The sequence below is a fragment of the Medicago sativa genome, chromosome 7, assembly GCF_051527215.1.
Source record: "Medicago sativa cultivar Bolivia chromosome 7, Bolivia_mono, whole genome shotgun sequence".
NCBI classification, from domain to species: domain Eukaryota; kingdom Viridiplantae; phylum Streptophyta; class Magnoliopsida; order Fabales; family Fabaceae; genus Medicago; species Medicago sativa.
The window spans coordinates 34,031,681-34,057,062 of record NC_140755.1 but is presented as its reverse complement, the minus strand read 5'-3'; the positions used below and the strand labels follow the sequence as shown (position 1 = coordinate 34,057,062).

Below are 25,382 nucleotides of genomic sequence, written 5' to 3'. Positions count from 1 at the left end.
CATTCTTCACAATTTATATATAGGCCTATTTAATTAGACCAACATTCATCTATGCCGCACTGCGTCGCGACTAGCTCGACCTTCATGGTGTGTGTCATTTGAAGTGGCCAGCTCAGCCTCCGTGAGCTTGTCATCATATTTTTGTATACCCCCCTTTTCTTCTTTCTTTTCTATTTTTTTAGTTTAGCTCAGCCTCCACAAACCTTTTCGCACAACTCGACTTTTGCATTTTTTATCACAGCTCGGTTACATCTTATTAAGACGTTAAGGAAAGTCTCTAACGGATCAATCCCTATAACATATTTTTCTAAGGATCGGGTCTATATTGATACTCGCTCAGGTCTTGAAGGCGTATCTCTACTCGGCTACCTTTATTAGGACGTCAAGGAAAGTCTCTAACGGATCAATCCCTATAACGTAAATTTCCCCAAGGGTCGGGTCTATACCGATACTCGCCTAGGTCTTGAAGGCGTAGCTCTGCTCGGCTACCCTTATTAGGACGTCAAGGAAAGTCTCTAATGGATCAATCCCTATAACGTAAATTTGCCCAGGGATCGGGTCTATACCGATACTCGCTCAGGTCTTGAAGGCGTAGCTCTGCCCGGCTACCCTTATTAGGACGTCAAGGAAAGTCTCTAACGGATCAATCCCTATAACGTAAATTTTCCCAAGGGTCGGGTCTATACCGATACTCGCTCAGGTCTTGAAGGCGTAGCTCTGCTCGGCGACCCTTATTAGGTCGTCAAGGGAAGTCTCTAACGGATCAATCCCTATAACGTAAATTTTCCCAAGGGTCGGGTCTATACCGATACTCGCTCAGGTCTTGAAGGCGTAGCTCTGCTCGGCTACCCTTATTAGGACGTCAAGGAAAGTCTCCAACGGATCAATCCCTATAACGTAAATTTGAATATATCCTGCAGAAAATGGCTTTGATTCAATATTAGAAAAGTAGAAGAAAATTACAAAGGTAAGAGGACTATTGGCATTATAAAAATAAACATAAGACTTGGTCGTTTTCAAAGGAGTGAAGTTTTCTTCTTGTGGATTTTGTCTGGTCGGACATTTCTCAGCAACCCTTCTCCTCATAGCCTTTTCACCACCCCTTCTCGGCGATCTTCATTTGTTCGTTCTTTGCTTCATATCTCCTTAAATCCTTTATCTCGGGCAATCTCCTTGGATTTGAAATGCTTCTCCTCCCTAGTTCGAATCTCATTCATGAAGTTAGCTTTGCACAGAGATAAAGCTTCATGGAAAGTTCGAGTGCCCAGACCTTTCTCAAAATCCATGACAAAATTATATTCATTAGGCTTCATCACCTTGAGCTAGATAGCTCTTCAACAATTGTTTTGCAGCTCAATGCATAATCTGCTCCGCTTATGAACATATGAGTTTGGAAGATTGAGACATGACCGTGCGGATCACTAATCCCATCGTATGAATCAATGGTGAGCAACCGAAAGTGATGAGGGATAACCACCTCTTCAATTTATTCTGATAATGGTTGGAAAACCTTAGGCATTAGTCAGGTAGTTTCAGCTCCGGTGACATAGTTTCTTAAGACCTCGATCTGCTCCCTAAACTCCTTCATAGCTCTTCATTTGATGTCTGAGCTCACGCTCTCGATCCTCCAGTTGTTGTTTCAGCCCGACCTTCTGAGCTCAAGATCAGCTTGTTGACGTTGATGTTCATCATTTGGTTTTTGTTGTTCAACGTTTTTCTCTTGAAGCTCACACAGTGCCTCAAGCAGGTGAGCAAGTTGTGGGTTGGCATTGTCTTCCAGCTCGGATCTGGATGAATTTATGTTTGGTCTTCATCCTACAATGGGGGTAGGTTTGTTGAAAATGGAGCTAGGTCGTTGGAAAGTTTTACCGTAGCCCCACGGTGGGCGCCAATGTTCACGTATGTAAACATGAATTACAATAGATGATATATTCAGTGGAGCTGCCTATGAGGAGCTCCAAGAATACTCTAAAATGACTAAGGTGAAAATATAATGTGTAGGCTAGAATGAATGAATCCCTCTTGCTTTCTAAGTGTCATCTTTTATAGTCATCACTTTCTTGACCTAATGGGCCTCTATATGGATGTCCAGGCCCATTAGCAGAATTGGCTACTCCTTCTCTGTGCACCTCATCCGTACATGACACATGGAGCTGGAGCATGTGCATCTTACGTCACTTGTCCGTGCAGGACGCGTGGCACACCATGAAACACTTCTTATGAGGACCACAACTTTCACAGTAACGTGAGGAAGAAGTGGAGCTCTAGTTGACCTGAAGAGTAGAGTTGAGCTAGGCATGCTGAAGGGTCGAGCTGAGCTGGGCATGCTGAAGGGTCGAGCTGAGCATGCTGAAGAGCTGGTCAAGCTGAAGGGACGAGCTGAGCTGAGCATGCTGAAGGGATGAGCTGAGCTGGTCATGCTGAAGAGGCGAGCTAAGCTGAGCATGCTGAAGGGACGAGCTGAGTTGAGCTTGCTGAAGGGACAAGTTGAGCTGAGCATGTTGAAGGGTGGAGCTTTCGTGACCTGAACACTCAAGTTGAGCTGGATATGTTAAATAGTCAATGTATAGTAAAGTTCATGTTGTATGGTCCTCTATACCAGTCCAATGTTCAACAATTCTTTTAACTTTCGCTGGTCATAGTCATACCAGTTTTAGATGCAGAAAATCTGCACTACAAATCCAAGCAAATGGAGTATTCCAATTAGAATTAGAAATATTAGCTCTAACCAACTTGGAAAAGCGAATCCTTAATTGAAATTGTACGGTTGTTGTCTGTAATTCCTCTAGAACGGGACATCCTTCGACAATCTTGTTGAAACATTCATTATTATCTCCCAAATGGTAAATGTTATCCAAATGGAGAGTTTTGAGCAGTGGAAAATCCAATTGAGGAACAACATTGAGTGTTAGTCTCTTCAACTTAAGAACCACAAGGTTCTTGCAACTGAAAACACTGGAATGTGTAGGACCTAATCTGGTTTGAAAATCATAATCAGTGTTAGAAAAGTCTAAAAAGAGACTCTCAACTCCTTTTTGCACAGCAACAGGAACAAATCTATTGATATCTTGTGGATCACATCCCGGGGAGGTACCACATTTGAGGCGGAACGATTGTAGGGGCAAGGCGGTGTTACGGGTGAGCATGACAGAGTAGACAAAATGTCGAAAAGTGGCAAAGTCTGTAAAGCTTTGGTCATCGAAGTCGAGAGTGAGAACTGAACGCCATAATGGTTTCCATCTTTTGGAGAGGATGCTTGTGGCTGCAGATGTTTTGGTAGGGAGAAAGGAGAGAATATGGCAGATAACGGAGTCCGGCAGGTTGCTGATTCTATCGACAGATGGAATTGAACGCTGGGAGGACATCGCAATTGAGATATGGAAGGATGAGAGTGTGAGAATAATGAAAAGTAAGGGTTTGGAGACAAAAGCGTTTCAGCTTTAGCCGAGTGAGGTTAAATTTTGTTTGCGGGGTTTGAAAAGAAATAAGAGTAAAACAAATTTCCCTAAAAAAAACAAAAAAAGAGTAAAACAAAATTCCCTCAAAAAAACAAATTAAAAATAAAAATTAAACCATAATCTTTTTGAGAAATTTTAGAATATTGGACTCAAAGATAACAACATAAACATTTTTTTTTAGTAAATAACAACATAAACTAAAAACAAGTATATTTGTTATTTTGAAAATATCTATTGACATCGACAATGTATAAAAATCGTACTCCAACAAAATTTCATAATTATTTATTTAAAATTCATGATTTTTTTGATTTTAAATGCCTAATGGTTTTTGCAAAATATAAAACCAATTTGTTTAATTTTTCTTCTCCCTGTTATCCAATTCCCTTAAATATAGAAAAAAAAAACAATATATTTTGGCATAAATATAAGAAAAAGTTTATTCTACTATTTTATGAAATAACTATAGAAAAATAGTTTATTTCCATCAATTTCAATCTCTTAATTTCACTAATTTTCATTTTTCCTTCAAAGAAAACAAACTAATTTTCATTTAAAAAAAAGGCTTAATTGCAGTTTTGGTCCCCTTATTTTCAAAACTTCTCAATTTTGGTCCCCCTATTTCTAAATCAGCAATTTTAGTCCCCCTATTTTGTTAAATTCAGAAATTAAACTCATCCCTTGCCACTTGTGCTGATATGGCACATTAATATATTATGTGGCATTTTCTATTTTAAATAATCAGTCCCACATCATAATATATTTAAAATAAAAAACAGTATTATATTGTTAATTATAATATTATATTTTTAATAATTGTTAAGCAGATAATTAAAAGAATGGACAAGTGTTATTGAAAAAGGCAAACAGTGTTAAAACGCAGAAACATGAAAACGCATAACCGCTCAAGAACCCTAGAATGCCAACACTCAATTCTTGCGATTCTGGAAACTAAATCACGTTTCTGATGCTTCGATTTTGAAACCCAAAACTTACATTCTTCATCATCGAATTGTTTTTCTCAAGCTGTTCTTAGTCGATCACTTTCATTTTTCTGTGAATAACCATCAACTCATTAACCGTGATGAATTCATCTATGAAGGCGAAGGTGCTGGAGAAAGGAGAAGGGGGTCGAGATGCATCTCTGTATTCAAGGTATGTGTATATTTTCTCTTTTGCCTAATGTTTTTTCATTACGTGATTTTTAACAAAAGCCAAAGACTACCTAGGTTAATCGCTGATCATGAATATTAGTGGTTTGTTCAAACTGTGGCATGCTACAGTGCTGCAGCTGATATTTGACAATACTCTGTAATAAATAGTGTATCACGGAGTAATGGTGATATTTTTAAAATAATCATTACTTTTAATGTTGATATTTTAAAATAATCATTACTTTTAAAAATTAAATATCAACTTTCTATAGCGGTAGATATAAAATTTGATTTTTGAGATATAAACGCATAAAATCTGCAACAATTGCGGTGCAAATATTTTATGACATTTTTATTTAAAATAAAAAATATTTAATAGAAATTTTATATTAATGTTGATATTTTGAAAATAATCAACAGTTTTCAAAATTTTATTATCGACTATTGCATATTGATGCATAATATTTTTTCCCTACATATACAAGCATATGAAATCCTTAACGAGCGAGGTTGAAATATTTAACGGTGCTAATATTTATTATCTATCAATGACATCGATAATATAACAAAAAAATTATATTATATTTTTTTGTTATATTTTTCCCTCAAAAAATATAACAAAAAAATATAATCTAATTTTTTTTAATGACACCAACAACAATCTTTATTATAGAAAAAGTTGTTTAAAAGTAGAATTGGGATAACGAAAAAGTAAGTATAAATATATTCATTTTTGAGGGAAAATATACTCATTTAATTTGTTACACTTTTTAAATGATAAATGAAGAAAAAATTAGACACATATATATTCACATCGTGTTTGGTACATTTTTTAATATTTTAATTTATTCTTATCCATCTGTTAAATGAGTTATTTATTTGTATTGAAAATTGAGAGCATTTTTGAAAAGAGAAAAAGTTAATTAGCCCAAAAAATACTGAAAGAGGTTATTTTCTTATCTATACTGTATATAAAGAAAAGTACAAAGAAAAGTACCCATTTCAGCTCTTTTGGGCTGTCTTTTTCTTTTCAAGAATGCTCTTTTGGGCTGCCTTTTTCTTTCCAAGAATGCCAGATTTTTTTTTCCTTTATCATTTAAAAAGTGTAACAAACTAAATGAATATATTTTTACTTACTTTTCCATTGTCCTGATTATACCCTTAAACAACTTTTTCTATAATAAAAATTGTTGGTGTCATTAAAAAAAGAATTTAAATTATATTTTTTTAATATTGTTGGTGTCATCGAAATATATAATCATTGTTAGTTTGATTTGTTATAACTTGAAAGCAACAAACATTTATATTTTAAGTTTTAATCAAAATTAAAATTTCATAAATAAAAAGAAGATCGTTCATAATTTTCAAACATAAGCATAATAAAAAGAGCGGAAAGACGAGCACGTTAGTGCTCGTCTTTTCGCTAGTATAGTATAGATGTACATAAAAATTTATTTTCACATATACTCCATCCATTTTACAATATATGTCGCTTTTGAAGAATTATTTTGTTTCACTTTACTTGTCACTTTCAAGTTTCAATGCAACATTAGTTATCTGTTTGTCAATAATACTCTTATCTATTTATTGTAAAGAGAGAAATAATAGAAATAATAAATGAGTAATAGTATTATAGAAAAAACACAAAGGATTTCATCAAAAATAACAAAATTTATTTAATTTCTTGGTATGTGTAATTTCCTCAAAAACGATAAGTATTATGAGACAGATGGAATATAAGTAAAATTCCCAACCCAACAGAGTTAATTATGGGTTCATCAAAGACTTCTGGTTGATATGAAGGATGATCTAATGTGGTTTGTGTCTGAGTTCCACCGCAATGGTAAGCCTTCGAAAGGTATAAACAACACTTTTATCACCTTGATTCCTAAGAAAGAGTGTCTGCGGCGATTGAATGATTACCGACCTGTTTCCTTGGTCGGAAGCTTGTATAAGGTGCTGGCCAAACTCTTAGCAAATCGACTGAAGTGTGTTATTGGCAGTGTTGTGTCTGATTCTCAGTCTGCTTTTGTGAGAGGAAGACACTTCCTTGATGGTATTTTAGTAGCTAATGAGGTGGTAGACGAAGCGAAAAAAATTAAATAGAGACCTTCTTCTTTTTAAAGTAGATTTCGAGAAGGCCTACGATTCGGTGGATTGGAATTATTTGGATGATGTGTTGTGTAAAATGTCTTTTTCGGTTCTATGGAGAAAGTGGATGAGAGAATGTGTTACAACGGCAACAGTGGCTGTTCTTTTTAATGGCTCACCTACGCAAGAGTTTTCCTTGGCACGTGGGTTACATCAGGGGGACCCCTTGTCTCCTTTTCTGTTTCTTGTGGCGGTGGAGGGGTTTCATGTTATGATGGAGACTATGGTTAATAATAATATGTTCACGGGTTATAAGGTGGGGCGTGAGCAATCTTTGACGGTTTCTCATCTTCAATTTGCAGATGATACCTTAATTGTGGGAAACAAGAGTAGGGCGAATGTCAGAGCCATGCATGCCGTTCTATTTTTGTTTGAGGCGATGTCTGGATTGAAAGTTAATTTTCTGAAAAGTGAATCAGTTGGTGTAAATGTTAGTAATTCTTGGTTATTGGAGGCGGCAACTGTTTTAAATTGTAAAGTGTCAACTTTGCCAATTATGTATCTTGGTCTACCTGTGGGTGGGGATTCCCGTCGGTTGCATTTTGGGATCCTACAGTGAATTATATTAAATCCCGTCTGTCTAGTTGGAAGAGTAAATATTTATCGTTTAGTGGTCGTCTTGTTCTCCTAAAGTCTGTCATGACCTCGCTCCATGTCTATGATCTTTCCTTCTTCAAAGCTCCCTCAGGTATAATCTCCTCTATCGATTGTCTTTTAATTCGTTTTTTTTGGGGGGGGGGGGGGGGTGGGTGTGAGGATAATAGGAAAATATCTTAGATTGACTGGAAAATGGTGCTGGAGGCAGGTAACAGATCATGAGGGAGGGCATGTGGTTTAGATTGTTGGCGGCCATATACAGTCTGGAGGTGTGGCCGCTTGCAGGCAGGAGACAGAGAGGGGTCTGGTTGGTGGAGGGATTATGTAGGATCTGTGGTGGTTTTGGGTCGGCATTGGCCAATTGGTATGCTAACAATGTTGGAATTAAAACTGGAAACGGATTACATGCTTTGTTTTGATTGGATAGCTGGCTTAGTGATGTGTCTCTCCGTGCGTGTTACCCTAGGTTGTATGATTTATCTGACAATAAATTATCAACTGTCGCGCATATGTACGCAATGGGGTGGGGTGAGGGTGGAGAGGCGTAAAAGTGGAGAAGGAGGTTATGGGCGTGGGAGGAGGAGTTAGTAGCGGAGTGTAGGACTTTATTACTGACAGTTTCTTTGCAGGATGATAGTAATGATGTTTGGACCTGGATTCCTGATCCTTCCAATGGTTATACAGTTAGAGGGACGTATCATACTCTTACTGACGTTACGCCTCTCAACATTGGTGCTTCTTTGATTTCTAATGACATTCTTTGGAGGAAGGACGTTCCGCAAAAGGTCTCGATTTTTGCTTGGCGGCTCTTTCGGAATAGGTTGCCTACAAAGGGTAATTTGTTTCGTTGGGGGATTATACAACAGGATGATCAGATGTGTGTAGGTGGGTGCGGAGTGCAAGAGACTATTGTTCCTTTATTTTTAAACTGCGGTATCTTTGGCCAGATTTGGCAAATGGTGCTGAATTGGTTAGGGGTTTACACAACTTTACCGACAACTACTATGGATCATTTCTTGCAGTTTAGTTCAGCTTCAGGATATGGAAAAGGGAGGAAATCTTTTATGTCTCTGAATTGGTTTGCGACATCATGGGTCCTCTGGAAAGAAAGAAATAACAGAATTTTTCGGGGTGAGGAGAACATTCTTCTTAAACTTCTGGAAAACATAAAACTTCTTTCCTTCTAGTGGCATAAGTCAAAATTTATAAATTTCCCTTATCAGTTTCATGATTGGTGCCAAAGCCTTATGTTATGCTTGGATGGTGCTTAATCTCTGTTATTATTTTGTTTAAACTCTCATTGTAATTTGTGGTCTATTTACTCTGGTACACCTTGTGCTGGAGGGATATTTTGTTGTTATTATAATTCATTTTGATTTCTTAAAAAAAAAAAAATTATTTTACAGATTTTTGTCCATATAATAGGAACAACTCTACTATATTAAAAACGAAGAAGGAATTAGCAATATTTTTTCCCAAATTATAAAATGATGAGATTGTGACCTAATCTCATCTCGCCCTCACTTCTCAAATGGACAAATTCACTCATTTCTTCCGTTCACGCTGCCACCACGCCCTTCGCTTCTGATTTTTTCTTGTCAAAGGTAGCAGCATATCCCTCTATCTTCGCCATCTTTGATTCTCACAAAACAAACAACTTTGCTTGCTTTTTCTGTACTGCAATTACAGTTTACAGTTTTGATTTTTCAGTCCTTCAAATTTCAATGGCGGAAGATATAATAAGCACTTTACCAGACCCAATTCTGTGTCACATTCTCTCTTTTATGCAAACCAAACATGCCGTTGCCACAAGCATTCTTTCCAAGAGGTGGAACTGTTGGAACACTAGTTAATTCTAGTGAAGAAAATTGGAAAGAAAAACACTATGAAAGAACTAGTGTGTGGGTGTGACTTAAAAATGTCCCACATTGAAGGGTCACCACAACTAGTAAGTGTTTATATATGGGCAAAGTGACCTCCAAGGGTGTGCCCTTGGGGTACCTAATTTTGTGAACGGGTGAACGCTTACAAAATATATATATATCGCGCGTGACGACGCCGTCGTCCGACCCGGCCGGGTCGGGTCGGGTTTGGGTCGTGGAATAAAAAAATGATATATATATTTTTTTGTCACTTGAAAATGTTAAATTAATTAATTAATTTAATCATTATCTGTAAGCGCTACGCGTAACAAATAAATTTGTTACGATCCGACCCGATCCATAACGAATATCCAGAAACTTCCGGATATATCCAATTAAGAAACAAAACGCGTTTGCTTAAGGATTAAGCAGACTTAATCCCCAAGTCACTCGTTTTTTGTTACAAACTCTCCCTATAAAAGGAGAAGTTCGCCCCACTCATTCTTCACACCGAAAAGAATTTCATTGAGTTGTCGGGAATTCTTTTCTTCTCTTCTCCCTTTAACTTGTGTTAACAAGTTTCTTCTGCTTCTACTCCTTTCTGTCCCTTTCGGTTTCAAATAGAGCGGTTACGTACCGTATCAAGTGGCTTCGATCAATCGATTGAACCATATTTTAAGAGTGTTCTTAAGACCATAGTCCCTTCTTCGGTTTAATGTCCCTTCGGAATTAAGAGTGGTCTTAAGTTCACAGTCCCTTCGGAATATAGAGTACTATTAAGATCGTAGTCCCTTTTTGCAATACTGATGTCCCGTCAGAATTAAGAATGATCTTAAGAGTATATAAATTATTTCAATAATTTTCTATTTAATGAGAAATGGTAGTATCACCATATTTGAGTGGTCGTAGTGCCATATTGATGTTTTGGAGAAGTTAAAGTTAGAATGATGGTAACACCATATTTGAGTGGTCTCAGCACCATAATAGAATGGTAATAATACCATATTAATTTGAGTGGTTTCAATATTAAAGAGTGGTCTTAGAACCATATTTGAGGGTGTAATTCTCGAACGATTTTCTACAGTGCAGTAGTTAATCGAACAGTTGTAGCTGGACTTGTTTTATCCTGGAGGCGGCGTGGTTGATAGTCTACCTTGCACAACTTTGGGTAGTGCCACGAAACATCTTAAAGAGAGCGACCTGGTCGTGACTCAACCTAGTAACAATTTCGGTAGAAAACAGAATTTGGAAATCCAAATTTAACAGTTTGGAAATCCAAAAACAACAATTTTAAGACGTTTCGATCTGCTATGTCTACTGAAGAAGTTACTTATTGAGGTTAAGTTGTCCTTAAATACATTAAGGATAAATCAAGCTATAGATTTACATCTTTTGACTGAAATGATGAAGTGATTGTTGTTTCAATCAACAACGCTAAAAATTTATTTGATGAAAACAATAATTTATTACAAAACAAATTATTAGTTACAGAACCAAACAAGTTTTGATTGTTACAAAACATGAGAAAAACGTTTGGAGCTCATAATGCGAGCGTCGCGTATTTTTTGTTACAAAATAGTAACAAGATAAAATAATTTAGTTCCATTTGTTACAAAATAGTAACAAAGAATGGAAAATGATAAAGTTTTATTTTATATAAAACTTAATGTCCCTTACGTGTTATTTTAAAACAATAACAAGAATTGCCATAAAATGGCATACTGGATGTATAGACATGTTGGATGCTCTAAATATTAGAAAGAATCTGAATTTCAGATTTTATTGAATAAGACTGAGTTGACTCAGACTTAAAGAGAGATTTGTGTATCATGCATTCTTGTGGGAAAAGGTTGTGCCTTTGATGATATGTTCAAAATTAAATTCCCTTTCTATATAAGTTGGGTAATTTTAATATTTGACATATCAAAATTGATCATGAACAAGAGTTTAATTTTTGAGTAACTTGGACTTAATTCCAACGTTATATATGAACCAAAAAGTTCATATAAATCAGAATTTAGAGAATTTGAATCTCTAAACATAATAAATTATGATATGTGTTAAATTGATGACACATAAATTAGAAATGATAAAATGATATTTTTATCATATTTATTGATGACTGTGAACTTTGGAAAAATAAAATTGATATGCTTGAATGTTCAATTTTTTATAACGAAAATTGAAATTTATAGAGTACCCAAGTCTAAGAACAAAAATTCTAATTAAGAAATTTTTGAAGAAAAGACAATCCAACTTGTCTTATTTTTGAACTTGGTATTGTCTGGACTATATTTAGATCCTGGACCCCAAGAGAGTTGAACTCACTAGTAGAGCCTATGAATATGTATTCATCGGGTATGCGATAAATAACGAAACATATAGATTTTATGACCTAAATGTTAAAGTGATCATAGAATTTAAAAGATGTCGAATTCTATGTAAATATTTACCCCTTTAACTATAGAATAGTCGGGGCAGTAGTGGGGGCTCTAATGGGAGCACGACATTAGTGGGGGCAAAATAAATTCCCTTCTAAAAATTAAGAACTAGTGGGGGCATTATATCTAATCACATTCATGTAATTAGAAATAGTTATGAAAACATCATACGAGATGTTATAGAACCTCAAGGAGGTAAGAAAACTAAAATTGCTAAAGAGTATGAACTTGGTTTATACATTGGAAGAAGATTCATTAAGCCTTAAAGAAGTTATATCCTCATTGGATGCTGAATTATGGCAAAAACAATAAATGATGAAATGAATTTTCTAGAGTCTAACAAAAACATGACACCTGGTTGACTTGTCTCATAGTTGCAAAACCAATCGGTTGTATTTGGATTTTGGAAAAAGGAACTAAAACCTGATGGTACGGTTGATGAATACAAGGCTCTCCTTGTAGTCAAAGGTTTTAGACAGAGAAAAATATAGACTTCTTCGACATTCATTCACCAGTCACGAAAATCATATCCATAAGAGTAATAGTCCCTTTAGCCGCCGTTCATAACTTGATAGTACTTCAAATGGATGTGAAAGTTGCCTTTTTTATGGTGAACTATAAGAAGAAATCTATATGGAACATGTTGGAACAAAATGTGTTTAACAATGAACCTTAAAAAGTTTTGATGATAACAAGGTATTAAAAATTGTAAATTGGACTAGCTAATATTTGTTCAAGTGTACAGGACCACAGTTAAAAAAGTTACATCATTAATTGGTTCTGAATGAGCAAATAAAGAGCAAAAGAAAATGAAGCTTAGATGATTCTGAAGGCAATACGCTCCTGAAAGTAAAAGCGCTCCTGAAGTCAAGCTGCTCCTGAAGAATAGTGCTCCTGAAGACAAGAGGTCCAGAAGCCACATCATCAGAAGCTGCACCATCAGAAGCTGCAGAAGCTGCACCATCAGAAGCTGCAGAAGCTGCATCATCAGAAGCTGCCTCATCAGAAGTCATTTCACCAGAAGCTGAAGATCAACTGGATTTGCAAAACATTCAAAGATTGAAGAATCTACATTGCAAAAGCTGTCTATTGGTTTCGAAAACACAGCAGAAAATCAGTGGAACATTGCAACGGTCATTTCAAAGGTGTTTGAAGGCATGTGCTTGCAATTTGGACGAAAGCGTTGACATTGTACTTTGTACGAATTGTACAACCACGTTCTCCACTACTCTGTTTTGTGTCCACGCTACAAGACAAGAAAACAGCTCCAGAATACGGTCTCGCCTGCATATATGTTCCTTTGGATAAGGAATGGATTTCAAATTGGTTCTTCATGGGACAACAACCAAATCAGGCAAAAGATCATTGGTGAAAGATCAAGCTTCAACAACGACTCTTTGGTGTGCTGGCAATTTCACAACGTCTCTTTCACACCTCTATATAAAGGAGTGAAGACTTAGAGTTTTTGTAATTCAAGAACGTTGAACGATAGACTCATAACATTTTTACAAGTGCCAAACCTCTGCTGAAATTGTTCTGCATTCACTTAGAATTTCTGTGTCTCAAAGTCATATCTTAGAAATTCTTAAGTTCATTGAGTCTGTATCTGATTTGTATTGTGAGCACCTCTGATTGTATATCAAGTGTTCAACCTTAAACAATTTTCTGTGTAATTTTGTTTAGTTAGGAAGTCTCTTGTAGTTGTGCTTGAGCAGGAAGTCTCTTGATTGTGTTCTTGAGCAAAGGAAGTCTCTAGCTTGTGTGCTTGAGCAAAGGAAGTCTCTTGCTTGTGTGCTTGAGCAATTGTAATCATATATTACTCTTAGTGAAATCTCCTTGGAAGTGCAAGGGGGACTGGACTACTTCCGGATTGTGGAAGGAACCAGTATAATTGCTTTGTGTCGTTCTTCTTCTCTCTCTCTGTTTTATTCCGCTGCATTTAGATTCTGATTATCACTTCAGAAGCTGTCTCACTTAGCTTCTGATCAGTGTGTTCAGTTTTTAGGAGAAAGTAAGAATTTTTCAAAACACAATTCAACCCCCCCTTCTTGTGTTTTTCTCACCTTCAGAACAACTTGAAAGTTTTGCGATTCATGGACAAGAAAACAAGACATGTAAGTTAGATAATTCTTTGTGAGGTCTAAAATAAAGTCTTAAGGATTGACATGAAAAATTTGACATTCTAATGTTATCGAATGAGTATAAAGTGAATGAAAGTGACAAATAATATTTGCACGATCATATGTCTCTATGAAGACAACTTGCTCATATTTGGTTTATAGATTCATGATATGAATTATGTGAAATCATTGTTTATCAATAACATTGATAAGAAAGACCTAGACAAAGTTGAAGCAATTCTTGGTTTCAAGATTACTAGATCAGAAAAGATAACTTTTTTGATAAATCTCACAAAGTTGAGAAGATCTTAAGGAAATGTAATTATTTCACCGTAAACTTGCAAACATATATTATGGTCCAAGTGTAAGAACACTTGAGATGGAGCTAGAAAAAAAAGAATATACGAGCATCATTGGCAGCACTTAGGTATGCCACTGAATGTATTAGATCCGACATTGTCGATGTCGTGAAACTCTTGTGCAAGTTTACTAGTAGACGGATGAGAAGCATTGCCATGCTATAGAAAGAGTCATGAGGTGCCATAAGAAGACTATGACTCTAAGATTACTTCACTAGGAGTAACATATTGTACTTAAATGGTACAAGATATAAAATAGAACATCTTTCAGATGAATATTTAGCGACTAGTTTTTGCACATTGAGCATCAATAGAGGAGTTGTTTGTTAAAACAAATGATATTGACTCAGTCCACTATGGAAAGAATCTGAGATGAAAACACTAGAGAAAAACTAGTGAAGAAGCAAGTTGGCTAAGATCCTTGCTAGCAGAAATCCCTTTATGGGAGAAACCGTTACCGGCTGTGTTAATTCATTGTGATAGTACCGCGGCTATTGCAAAGATTAAGAATCGTTATTACAATGGTAAGAGACGACAGATAAGGTGAAAACATAGCACGATTAGAGAGTGTATCTCTAATGGAGCGGTTAGAGTTGATTTTGTACGTACAAATGAAAACTTAGCTGATCCTTTGACGAAAGGACTTAATAGAGAGAAAGTCCGAGAATCATCCAGTAGGATGGGACTAATGTCTATAGCCCACTGAATGATGGTAACCCGACCTATATGACTGGAGATCCCAAGATTTAGGTTCAATGGGTGAAAACAAGTCATGAAGTGGTAGAACATGCTATGAGAGAAAGAATATAGAAAGCATGATCCTGCAGCGAAAGAAGGATGAGGTAATAATAACTCTTAATGAGATCTATACTCTATGTTGAGTGGGGTACACGGCTACAGGAGTACCCTTGATAGAGTCACCTATACGAATGTGGAACTTAGGTCGGTCCTATGGAATTTTGAGGCAGAATTCCTAGAGCATTCGCTAAAACCGGGATACACGTGCATGGCCTTAAAACGGACGGGCTTTTAGAATACACCTATGAAAAGGTTTGTGTGTGGATTCTATGTCAGAGATAGAGTTCAATGCTGTAAGCAACTCTTGTTAAATCAGAATACCTTCCACTATGCAAAGGTTCAAGTTGTTGGCGACACCTTTGTATATTAGCAAATCTTATGGAAACGATTTACGAAACCATTTTGAAGTCAAGTGGGGGATTGTTGGAACACTAGTTAATTCTAGTGAAGAAAATTGGAAAGAAAAACACTATGAAAGAACTAGTGTGTGGGTGTGACTTAAAAATGTCCCACATTGGAGGGTCACCCCAACTAGTAAGTGTTTATATATGGGCAAAGTGACCTCCAAGGGTGTGCCCTTGGGGTACCCAATTTTGTGAACGGGTGAACGCTTACAAATTATATATATATATATATATATATATATATATATATATATATATATATATATATATCGCGCGCGACGACGCCGTCGTCCGACCCGGCCGGGTCGGGTCGGGCTTGGGTCGTGGAATAAAAAAATGATATATATATATATATATTTTTGTCACTTGAAAATGTTAAATTAATTAATTAATTTAATCATTATCTGTAAGCGCTACGCGTAACAAATAAATTTGTTACGATCCGACCCGATCCATAACGCGTATCCAGAAACTTCCGGATATATCCAATTAAGAAACAAAACGCGTTTGCTTAAGGATTAAGCAGGCTTAATCCCCAAGTCACTCGTTTTTTGTTACAAACTCTCCCTATAAAAGGAGAAGTTCGCCCCACTCATTCTTCACACCGAAAAGAATTTCATTGAGTTGTCGGGAATTCTTTTCTTCTCTTCTCCCTCCGACTTGTGTTAACAAGTTTCTTCTGCTTCTACTCCTTTCTGTCCCTTTCGGTTTCAAATAGAGCGGTTACGTACCGTATCGAGTGGCTTCGATCAATCGATTGAACCATATTTTAAGAGTGTTCTTAAGACCATAGTCCCTTCTTCGGTTTAATGTCCCTTCAGAATTAAGAGTGGTCTTAAGTTCACAGTCCCTTCGGAATATAGAGTACTATTAAGATCATAGTCCCTTTTCGCAATACTAATGTCCCGTCGGAATTAAGAATGATCTTAATAGTATATAAATTATTTCAATAATTTTCTATTTAATGAGAAATGGTAGTATCACCATATTTGAGTGATCGTAGTGTCATATTGATGTTTTGGAGAAGGTAAAGTTAGAATGGTGGTAACACCATATTTGCGTGGTCTCAGCACCATAATAGAATGGTAATAATACCATATTAATTTGAGTGGTTTCAATATTAAAGAGTGGTCTTAGAACCATATTTGAGGGTGTAATTCTCGAACGATTTTCTACAGTGCAGTAGTTAATCGAACAGTTGTAGATGGGCTTGTTTTATCCTGGAGGCGGCGTGGTTGATAGTCTACCTTGCACAACTTTGGGTAGTGCCACGAAACGTCTTAAAGAGAGCGACCTGGTCGTGACTCAACCTAGTAACAACTTCGGTAGAAAACAGAATTTGGAAATCCAAATTTAACAGTTTGAAAATCCAAAAACAACATGAACAACATATGGCGACATTACAATAAAATACCAAAATTCCTATGTTGGTTTTATTAATTTTGTATACTCCGTTTTGCTCTCTCGAGATCCTGCACTTCCCATTAAGACTTTCCACCTTGATGTTACTTATCCTTCTGATCTTGATCTTATTCTCGATCCCCACGGCCCCGCAACTTTGTTGATATTGATCTTTTGCTTAAGTAACTTGATCTATGCTGATATTGATTGCTATCATTTTCATTTTCTATTGAAAGCGGTTCACAATGTACCTTCTTTGCGATTGGAAATTGACAAGGTTTGTTCATGATACTCACTTATGTAATGTAATTCACCAGTTTATTTCCTGAGAATTTTACCAACCATGATGTGTGACAATTTGTCTTTCTAAATGTTATAGGGTTATTGTCGTAATGATTCCATTCCTACTTTTCATAACTTGACCCATTTGGAGTTTATTTGCGCTTCTCTCCATCATAGTTGGAAGTTCTTAATACAAGTTCTCAATCACTGCCCTAAGCTTCAAAAACTTGACCTCAATGAGGTTTGTTAACTATATTTATCTTTTCATTGCACACTTTTAGAATTTGGGTTTCGTCAAATGAAACTTCCCATTTAATAAAGTCATTTTCAGGCAATATCTCATCAAATTTTGGATACTTTAACACACACCTTTATGTTTTATCTTAAGTGCATTATTGACAGATCAAGCAGGATGAGGATGAATAATTCTGGACTAAAAACATTGACAAAGAACATTGGGTGGACCCAAAATTTGTTCCGCAATGCCTTTCATTACACCTAAGAACTTGCAGTTTTTTTAGTTTCTCAGGCCGACGGGGTCAAATTATGCTAGCAAGGTATATTTTGAAGAATGCAAATGTTTTACAGACGATGACAATCTGGAACAGTGGACAATCCAAAATAAAAAGACATTTGTCCTCAAGTCCAAAGGCCTCTGTATCGTGTAAACTTATAGTTTATCATGTTCCATGTAAGTAATAGTTACATTATCATGTAAGTAGCAGTGGTTTGCGCTCGAACTTTGATGATCATGAACTTTGTCCTGGGTGTACAACTACTTGTAAGTAGTAGTGGTTAGTCCATTTTAATGAGTAACTGTACCCTAATTTCTGATTTGATGCATAACCATATGGCATGAGGGTGCAATTGTAAATTAGTGAAGATGGACAAAACATAAACAAAGTAGCTGTATTTTCAAAGAAATCCTTATTTATCAGTCTTTTGATAGAGTATGTTATGACTATCACATTCAAAAAAACTTGGTTCCTAAATCATCATTTTGAAGACTTTGTTCAAGACATTATGGGATTGTTTGATCCATATAGTTGGCCATGACTAATAGGATAAGGTTTTTCTATTAGTGTCATGCTCTGATTGTAGAAGTTTACACAGGACAACAATTAATGACTTGTAAGGACATTGTGGGGAAGTGTTATGCTTTTATTTGTGTTAGGTTCAGTTTATCAAATATTCCCCTGTCTTCAATGGTTGATGAGGTATGGTTTCATATGGTTTCATCCAATAAAAAAATTAGTGTTGAAAAGGGAGGGTACTTAGCATTCCTCATTTAACTTATTTATTTCAAAATAAGGTGATTTTTACAGTGTTCAAAAGCTTCAGCACATTCTCTGGTGAGTTTGTATTAGCTCCATTATCTTCAATTCAACAAAATGTGAAACAAATCTTTCTTCCTGTCACTTCCAGAGCCTTCATTTGCTCTTGCCTCTTCTTGTTCCTTCAACACTTTCTCCATCTTTACATTCATCTTATGATGTGTCACTCTTCCCAATTTCCCTAATCATTTATCTCAATTGACAAACTTCATCATTCACACCATTACTATCATTCTATATATGATATTATCAGTATGCCTAAAGTACATTTCAATTGGTTTACCACTTTTAGATATTTCCAGAATTGTTCCCAAAAAACACATTTCATCCTCTCGAATACTAACAAAGTGTCCTACAGTTTTTCCCCCAAGGAGCTTTGTCATACAAAAATTCATAAGGAATGAAAAAATAATCAACAGTACATAAGTTAAATTCTAATTTGCAATTATGACATGTTTTGAGCCAGGCATGAAAGTTTGTAAAGTGCTTGATGATGGAGTGATCTAAGATAAGGTGCACAACTCTTCAAGAGTAGGTTGATCTCATTAAACATTTATTGGTTCAAGGGAAGAATTTAGATATACCTTTTACATCTTATCTGACGAAGAGTCAGAGACAGTATTTTTAGGGAATTCAAATGTTTTTTATCGGTGAATTTCATTGTTTGTATAATAATATGAAGAAGTTTTAAAATGATAGAAATTTATGAAGTATACTGTTCAAGTTAAATTTAAAAAATTTCAAATGACATCTAAAAGTTAAGAATTTCAATTTTTTTTTATTGTTATCTTTTTCAAAGTTTGGATTTTGGTCCATAAATTTTCAATTTTTTTGGGATAAGTAACTTGGTAGCTGAAAATTTAAGGTCTACGGGGTTCAAACTCCAACCCCTACATATATTATACAATTTCCTAACTGGTTGGGCTAATTCATTGGACAAATCAAAAACTTATAGTGATTTAAGTTTCCATACAATTTTTTTTTATTTGAGTTTTAGAATTTTATTTTAACATAATATATTTTAGACTTTTTATTTGACTTTTTCTAGTCTCACCCCATATAATTATAGTTACACCCAAATTTACTTAAAAAGTTTAATATAATATCGATAGCCGTAAATTGATTGTTGGTGATTCGGTTTTGTGCGCCACTGCAATATCACGGTTGTATTTGGTGTTGTCAGTGTCTGATGTGTGGTCATGCCTTTGATTTCTCTGATTATTATCTAGAGTTGTTGAGTTCTGCGAGTTTCAAAGATATGGTGACGCGTCGGTGCTGTTTGAATATATGTCGTAGTCGTTGTGGCTGACTTTAGACTGCTTTGGAAGCCTAGTTATTCGTATGATTGACATTGGACTAATTGGAGTCGAAAGAGTCGGTGTTGCTTGTTGCCTCGCTGCAGGGAGTTGTTGGTTCTTGGACTATTTTGTGTTGACAGATGGTTCATACACCAGATAGCCGACCTTTGTTTATTTAGGATTAATCATTGGATGTTGGATCATATTGTTTTATCTTGGTTTTCGGGTGTCAAACATTGATTACGTTTGAACCTTTTTAACCGTTGATATCTCATTTTTTTCTTGGGAAGGGAAAAAATAAGCAAAACCCTTGAGAATCGAGGTCCGGGAGTTGTTTTCGCTACGGGAAGGTGTTAGGCACCCATAACGACTATAGTATCATATAGGAACCGTCTTTACTTTCTACGCGCGCGCTTTATTTTTAAATGCTATTTGAAAAATGATATTTACACCTAAGAGTTTACTAAGTCAAGAATTGGAGGGAGAAGAAAGTGTTTGAATTTTTATTTTATTTGAATTGAAGGAATTTTGATTCCTTGCCTACGTACCCTTTTAAGGGATCAAATCCACCGTAGTTCTCTTCCAAAAATGTTTTTGTTTTTGTTGGTTGATTTTAAGTTTGAAAATTTGAATTTGAAGAATGAGAGAGAGAGAGAGGCCTCAGGGGCATAAGATTGTGAAAAATGTGAGGTTGAATTAGTCATTTTGCGAAAAAGGTCTAAGTATTATTAAAATTCATTAAGGTTTTATTTAAGAAAAGAAAGGGAAAATCAATGGGATTTTGGATCCCAAGGTTTATTAGGAAAAAGATTTGAATGATGTTGTTCATGTTTTTTGGAAAAGAGAGTTTTTTCTAAGTTTCAAAGTTCCTAGACATACATCTAAGCATACATATCCTAAACATACATCTAAAGTATCTATGTGTCGGTGCTTGTGTCGGTGTACATCATTAGAGTCCATTGTCCTTTACATCATTGGCCTAGATACATGCTATGGTCTTGCAAGAACTTAAAAGCATAAAGAAAATTACAAAATACCTAAATTTTTACATACTAAGTATTGCATGAATTTAAATGGCAAGAAGTGGGATGGAGATGGGATGTTTATGTATGAAACCAGTAGATGAAATTGTTAGTAATGTAAGGCATAAAAGAATAGAGATATAGGCAAGTAAAGCTATCATAACAAAAGGTAAGAAAAATTGACATGAAACAAGCAAGAACAATGTGTAATAGACCTAGAATTCATCACCAAGGCAAGGCTTAAATATGACTTGTAATTCTCATGATCCAACATGTTTTCAAGACATGAAATCCAGGGTTTAAAATGAGGATCTAAGAGTTATGGTAAGCCTTACATTTTAATGTGAATTTAGACCTATTTACACTATTTATTCACAAACATAACTTGCAAAGCAAGCAATTAACCAACACATGCACATATTCAATACAAACACACATTCAAACAGTAACAAAATTCCACAAGATCATATACCATGAATCACAAACATCCATCAAGAAAAGAAATCAAATCATGCAATTTTCGAAGACTTTTTAATATGAAACTTAAGTAATAGAGCAAGAAATTGTCCTAATATTTTTCATCAAGTTTTTTAGTAACCAAGTAACACAAAAACATCACAAAATTATCAAGAAAATATATGTATATTTCATGGAATTTTCTAAAACAAATTAGTCATGACAGGGGTGCAATTATCAAAGAAATACTGTGGAAATAGCAAAAAAAACAAGTGACAAATGAAAATCTGCAAAGGAACAGGTCCAGGCCCAAAGGAGAGTGGATCCTGGATCATCCAAACGTACCAGGGACGTTGGATTGATCCAGTTCCTGAAACCCTAGATCAAACGGTGCAAGCACATGGTCCAGGAGTGAACCAGACTGGTTCAGGTGAACCGGTCTGGTTCACACTCCTTTAAATACTTAGGAGGCCGGTCCAATCTCATTCTTCACCTCTCTTTCTCTCTCTTCTCTCAAACCTAGTGAGAGAAGCTCTCACTTCTCTCTAAAATTCCGTCGTCTTCTCCGACGAGCACAACGGTGCAGGTACGGTGGCCCACCGGTGGCGCCGCCGTACCTGAGTGTTTTTCTGAAAATTTTAACACCGTTATGTTCGTCCTTGCCTCCTCTTTATGATTCTAAAACTGATTTTTTGAAACGAGGCTTTGATAGGAGCAGATCTACGTTTGAATCCTTCGGTTTCTAGGTTTTCGAATCTCTTCGTAACTTCTTGAAATGAAACCCTAATCTACACTATTTTCTTCACTGATGATGATTATGAGCCTGGATTTACGAAATAAACGGTGAATCTTTGAAGATTTACATTTTTAGGGTTTCGTTTCGAAGTTTTTCGAATCTTTGCAAAGTTCTTCTTTGATTCACCGTTTATTTGTGTTTGTGGATCTTCGTTGAGCTTTTGCGATGAAAAACGAAGGAGTTTTGAGGAATACCTGGTTTTAATTCAGAGATTCGAACAAAAGATCCTTGTGAGTGCTTCTGGTAAGTTCTTGAACTGAAAATAAATCAGTTATTCTCTTCTTCTTCTTCACTGATGTGATTCTGCTTCGATTCTCTCTTCTTCTCACCTCCCCGAACTGTGATCGTACGAATTCTTCGAATTCGTGCTTGAATTGCAGTTTCTAAAGTTCGATGATGATGATTCAGTGGTGAATCTCTGAGAACTGTGAAGAAATTGCTTCAATTTGAGCTTAATTGGATTCTGGTAAAGTTAGGGTTTGATGAATGTTCTTCATGTTCTTGGTTATTTCTGGATTTTGATCTAACTGTCAAGAGAGAGAAAGTGGCTACGTGTTTGTATGATGTGGCTTCTGATTATTGATTGATTCTGACACTTGTGATGAGTTGGCTTGTATTTATAGGCCAGCTTGTGATTTCTGATCCAATGAACATACGACACCTGTGCTTGGACTTGAGAAATTCGGCCTTGCTGAGTTTTTGCTTCGGGGACCCCTTTGCAATTTTTGAAAATTTGGGACCAATCTATAAATTTGAAAAAAAAAGGACTGGATTGCAAACTTTTGGACTAAAATCTGGACCTTGAGGACTTCTCTGCAATTTTTAAGAACTTGGGACTAATCTGCAATTATTTAGAAACAAAGGACCAAAATGCAAAAGACAAAAGGGACTAAAAAGCAAAAAAAAACAGAATTATTAAAAATGGACCTAAATGAAAATAACTAAAATTGAATTAAAATTGAATTAAAAATGAGTAAAATGGAAAAAACTTAAAGTGAAATGAAATAAAAAACACCAAAAGGACTAAAATGAACTAATTACTTAAATGAGGTACTTCAAAGTAACCTCTCTCTGTCGAAATTTTGTGTGAAATGACTAAAATTCCCCTGGGGACTAAATTGACTCAAAACGTCTCAGATACAATTTTAAAATGAATTTTAACATAGGAGATGACTAAAATGCCCCTAGGGGCTAAACTGACTCAAAATGACTTCAAATGTGATTTTTTGTAATGGACTTTAACATGAAATTGAAATGAGGATTTATACAAACCAATTGAAAAGACTCAAACAATTTTCAAGGATTAAAATGAGTTTGAATGCAGGAAATGACTAAAATACCCTTTTTCATGAATTTTGAAAATAACATTGAAATAAAATGCAGAGAAAGATGCAATTGATCAAGGACACATTCAAATGACTTGAAATGCAAGAAAACATAGACAAAGTAACAATTGAAAGTATTTTCAAACATAGACAGTAGAAATATGCAAATACATCAGAGTAAAATATCAGGGTAAATAGTAACAAATAGGCAATCTTTCAAAGGTCCAAAGACACATATCAGAGATAGAAAACATCTTGAGAAAATATTTTTAGGTCCAAAATTAGGGTCTAACAGCTGCCCCTCTTTAAGTTTTTTTGTCCGGAGAATCACAAGACGAAGTCTTTGCTTGACGAGACGAAGATACTTAAATATCAGACATGACGCTATTTTGGTCCTAAAAATATGCTTTCACATTTTCAAACACTATGAATGCCATGCAACATTTCATTTATGAATGCAAGACAATCGAACCGGAATCTACGGGCTGTGTCACACCACCAAGGGATTTATAGACATCAAGGTAGAAAGAACGGGCAACAAATAGACAGGTACAAGCTGTTCTTTGGATCGAACTTGCTACTTGACCGGGAATACAAACAAAAGACAGGTAGATACAAGCTGTTCTTTGGATCGAACTTGCTACTTGATTGAAAACACAAACAGATAGGCAGGTACAAGCTGTTCTTTGGATCGAACTCGCCACTTGATCTGGAGACATAGACAAAAGGCTGATACAAGCTGTTCTTTGGATCGAACTTGCTGCTTGACTGGGAATAGAAATACAAGATAGGTACAAGCTGTTCTTTGAATCGAACTTGCTACTTGACCAGAAACATAGACATATAAGGAGATACAAGCTGTTCTTTGGATCGAACTTGCCACTTGATTGAAAACACAAACAGATAGGTAGGTACAAACTGTTTTTTGGATCGAACTTGCTGTTTGACCTAGAAATTTAGACAAAAGACTGATACAAGCTGTTCTTTGGATCGAACTTGCCGCTTGATCAGTATCACATAATGTAGGTAGGGACAAACTGTTCTTTGGATCGAACTTGCCGTTTGACCGATAACCAAACATAAGCAGGGTACAAACTGTTCTTTGGATCGAACTTGCTATTTGACCTGGAGACATAGACATATAGGCAGATACAAGCTGTTCTTTGGATCGAACTTGCCGCTTGATTGATGATACAAACAGATAAACAGGTACAAACTGTTCTTTGGATCGAACTTGCTGTTTGACCGGAGATATAGACAAAAGGATAGATACAAGCTGTTCTTTGGATCGAACTTGCTGCCTGATCAATATCACAACATTTAGGCAGGTGCAAACTGTTCTTTGGATCGAACTTTCCGTTTGACCGATAACAAAACATAAGCGAGGGTACAAACTGTTCTTTGGATCGAACTTGCCGTTTGACCGGAAACGTAGGCATATAAACAGGTGCAAGCTGTTCTTTGGATCGAACTAGCCACTTGACCCATAACAAGATATGTAGCAAGATACAAATTGAGGGTAGACTGAGATTGACTTGATTTGAAGATAGACATGACCATTATTGTTGGCCCAAAAGTAAATTGAGAGTGAATTAGCATTGATTGAGACATTGAATTGAATTGAAAGTTGATATCGAAAGAGACATTGGAAGTTGAAAATAGTCAGAGACATAGACATTGAATAGGAGAGTTGAAATTGAGTTGAATTGGAGATTGAAATTGAGTTGAATTGAGAATTGAAATTGAATTGAATTGAAAGTTGAGATTGAACTGAATTGGAAGTGGAAATTGAGTTGAATTGAAAGTTGAGGTTGGAAATGCAACATGTATGTATGGTATAACAAGATTATTAAATGTATGAGCACATAAAATGCATGATTATGCATGTATGAATGCTTAAAATGCATGATTGGTTTGTAGTTTGACAGAGAAATTTCACAGAGACAGACGAAACATTAGAAGATTGGGCACGTAGTGGCTCGTGCTATAACATATTCATATGGAAATCCTCTTTGGAGAGACCGTCGTTGAAAGACGTATCAAAACCATGGCTGAGGGCAATAGAAACTTGTAGAGGAGGGACCTTTGGAAGATTCTTGGATACAGGTCGCCATTGCTAGGCGT

The 25,382-nt window shown here is 35.8% G+C and overlaps 1 protein-coding gene and 1 pseudogene across 2 annotated transcripts in view; one reads left to right on the top strand and one right to left on the bottom strand.

Moving 5' to 3' along the window:
• The window catches only part of LOC146905823 (FBD-associated F-box protein At5g56370-like), a 35,984-nt gene extending 32,543 nt beyond the window's left edge, over positions 1-3,441 (bottom strand). Inside the window, exon 1 of the mRNA XM_085727256.1 lies at positions 2,649-3,441. Within this exon, the coding sequence (XP_085583382.1) occupies positions 2,649-3,365 (717 nt within the window). The 5' untranslated portion in view covers positions 3,366-3,441. The remainder of the gene's footprint in view (positions 1-2,648) is intronic.
• A 3,974-nt stretch (positions 3,442-7,415) lies between these two features.
• LOC146905822 (F-box/FBD/LRR-repeat protein At3g26920-like) lies at positions 7,416-17,861 on the top strand (annotated as a pseudogene). The gene is made up of 5 exons (XR_015020139.1): positions 7,416-7,451; positions 7,990-8,194; positions 16,814-17,022; positions 17,125-17,268; positions 17,430-17,861. The product of XR_015020139.1 is annotated as an F-box/FBD/LRR-repeat protein At3g26920-like (transcript).
• Positions 17,862-25,382: the final 7,521 nt, after the last annotated feature.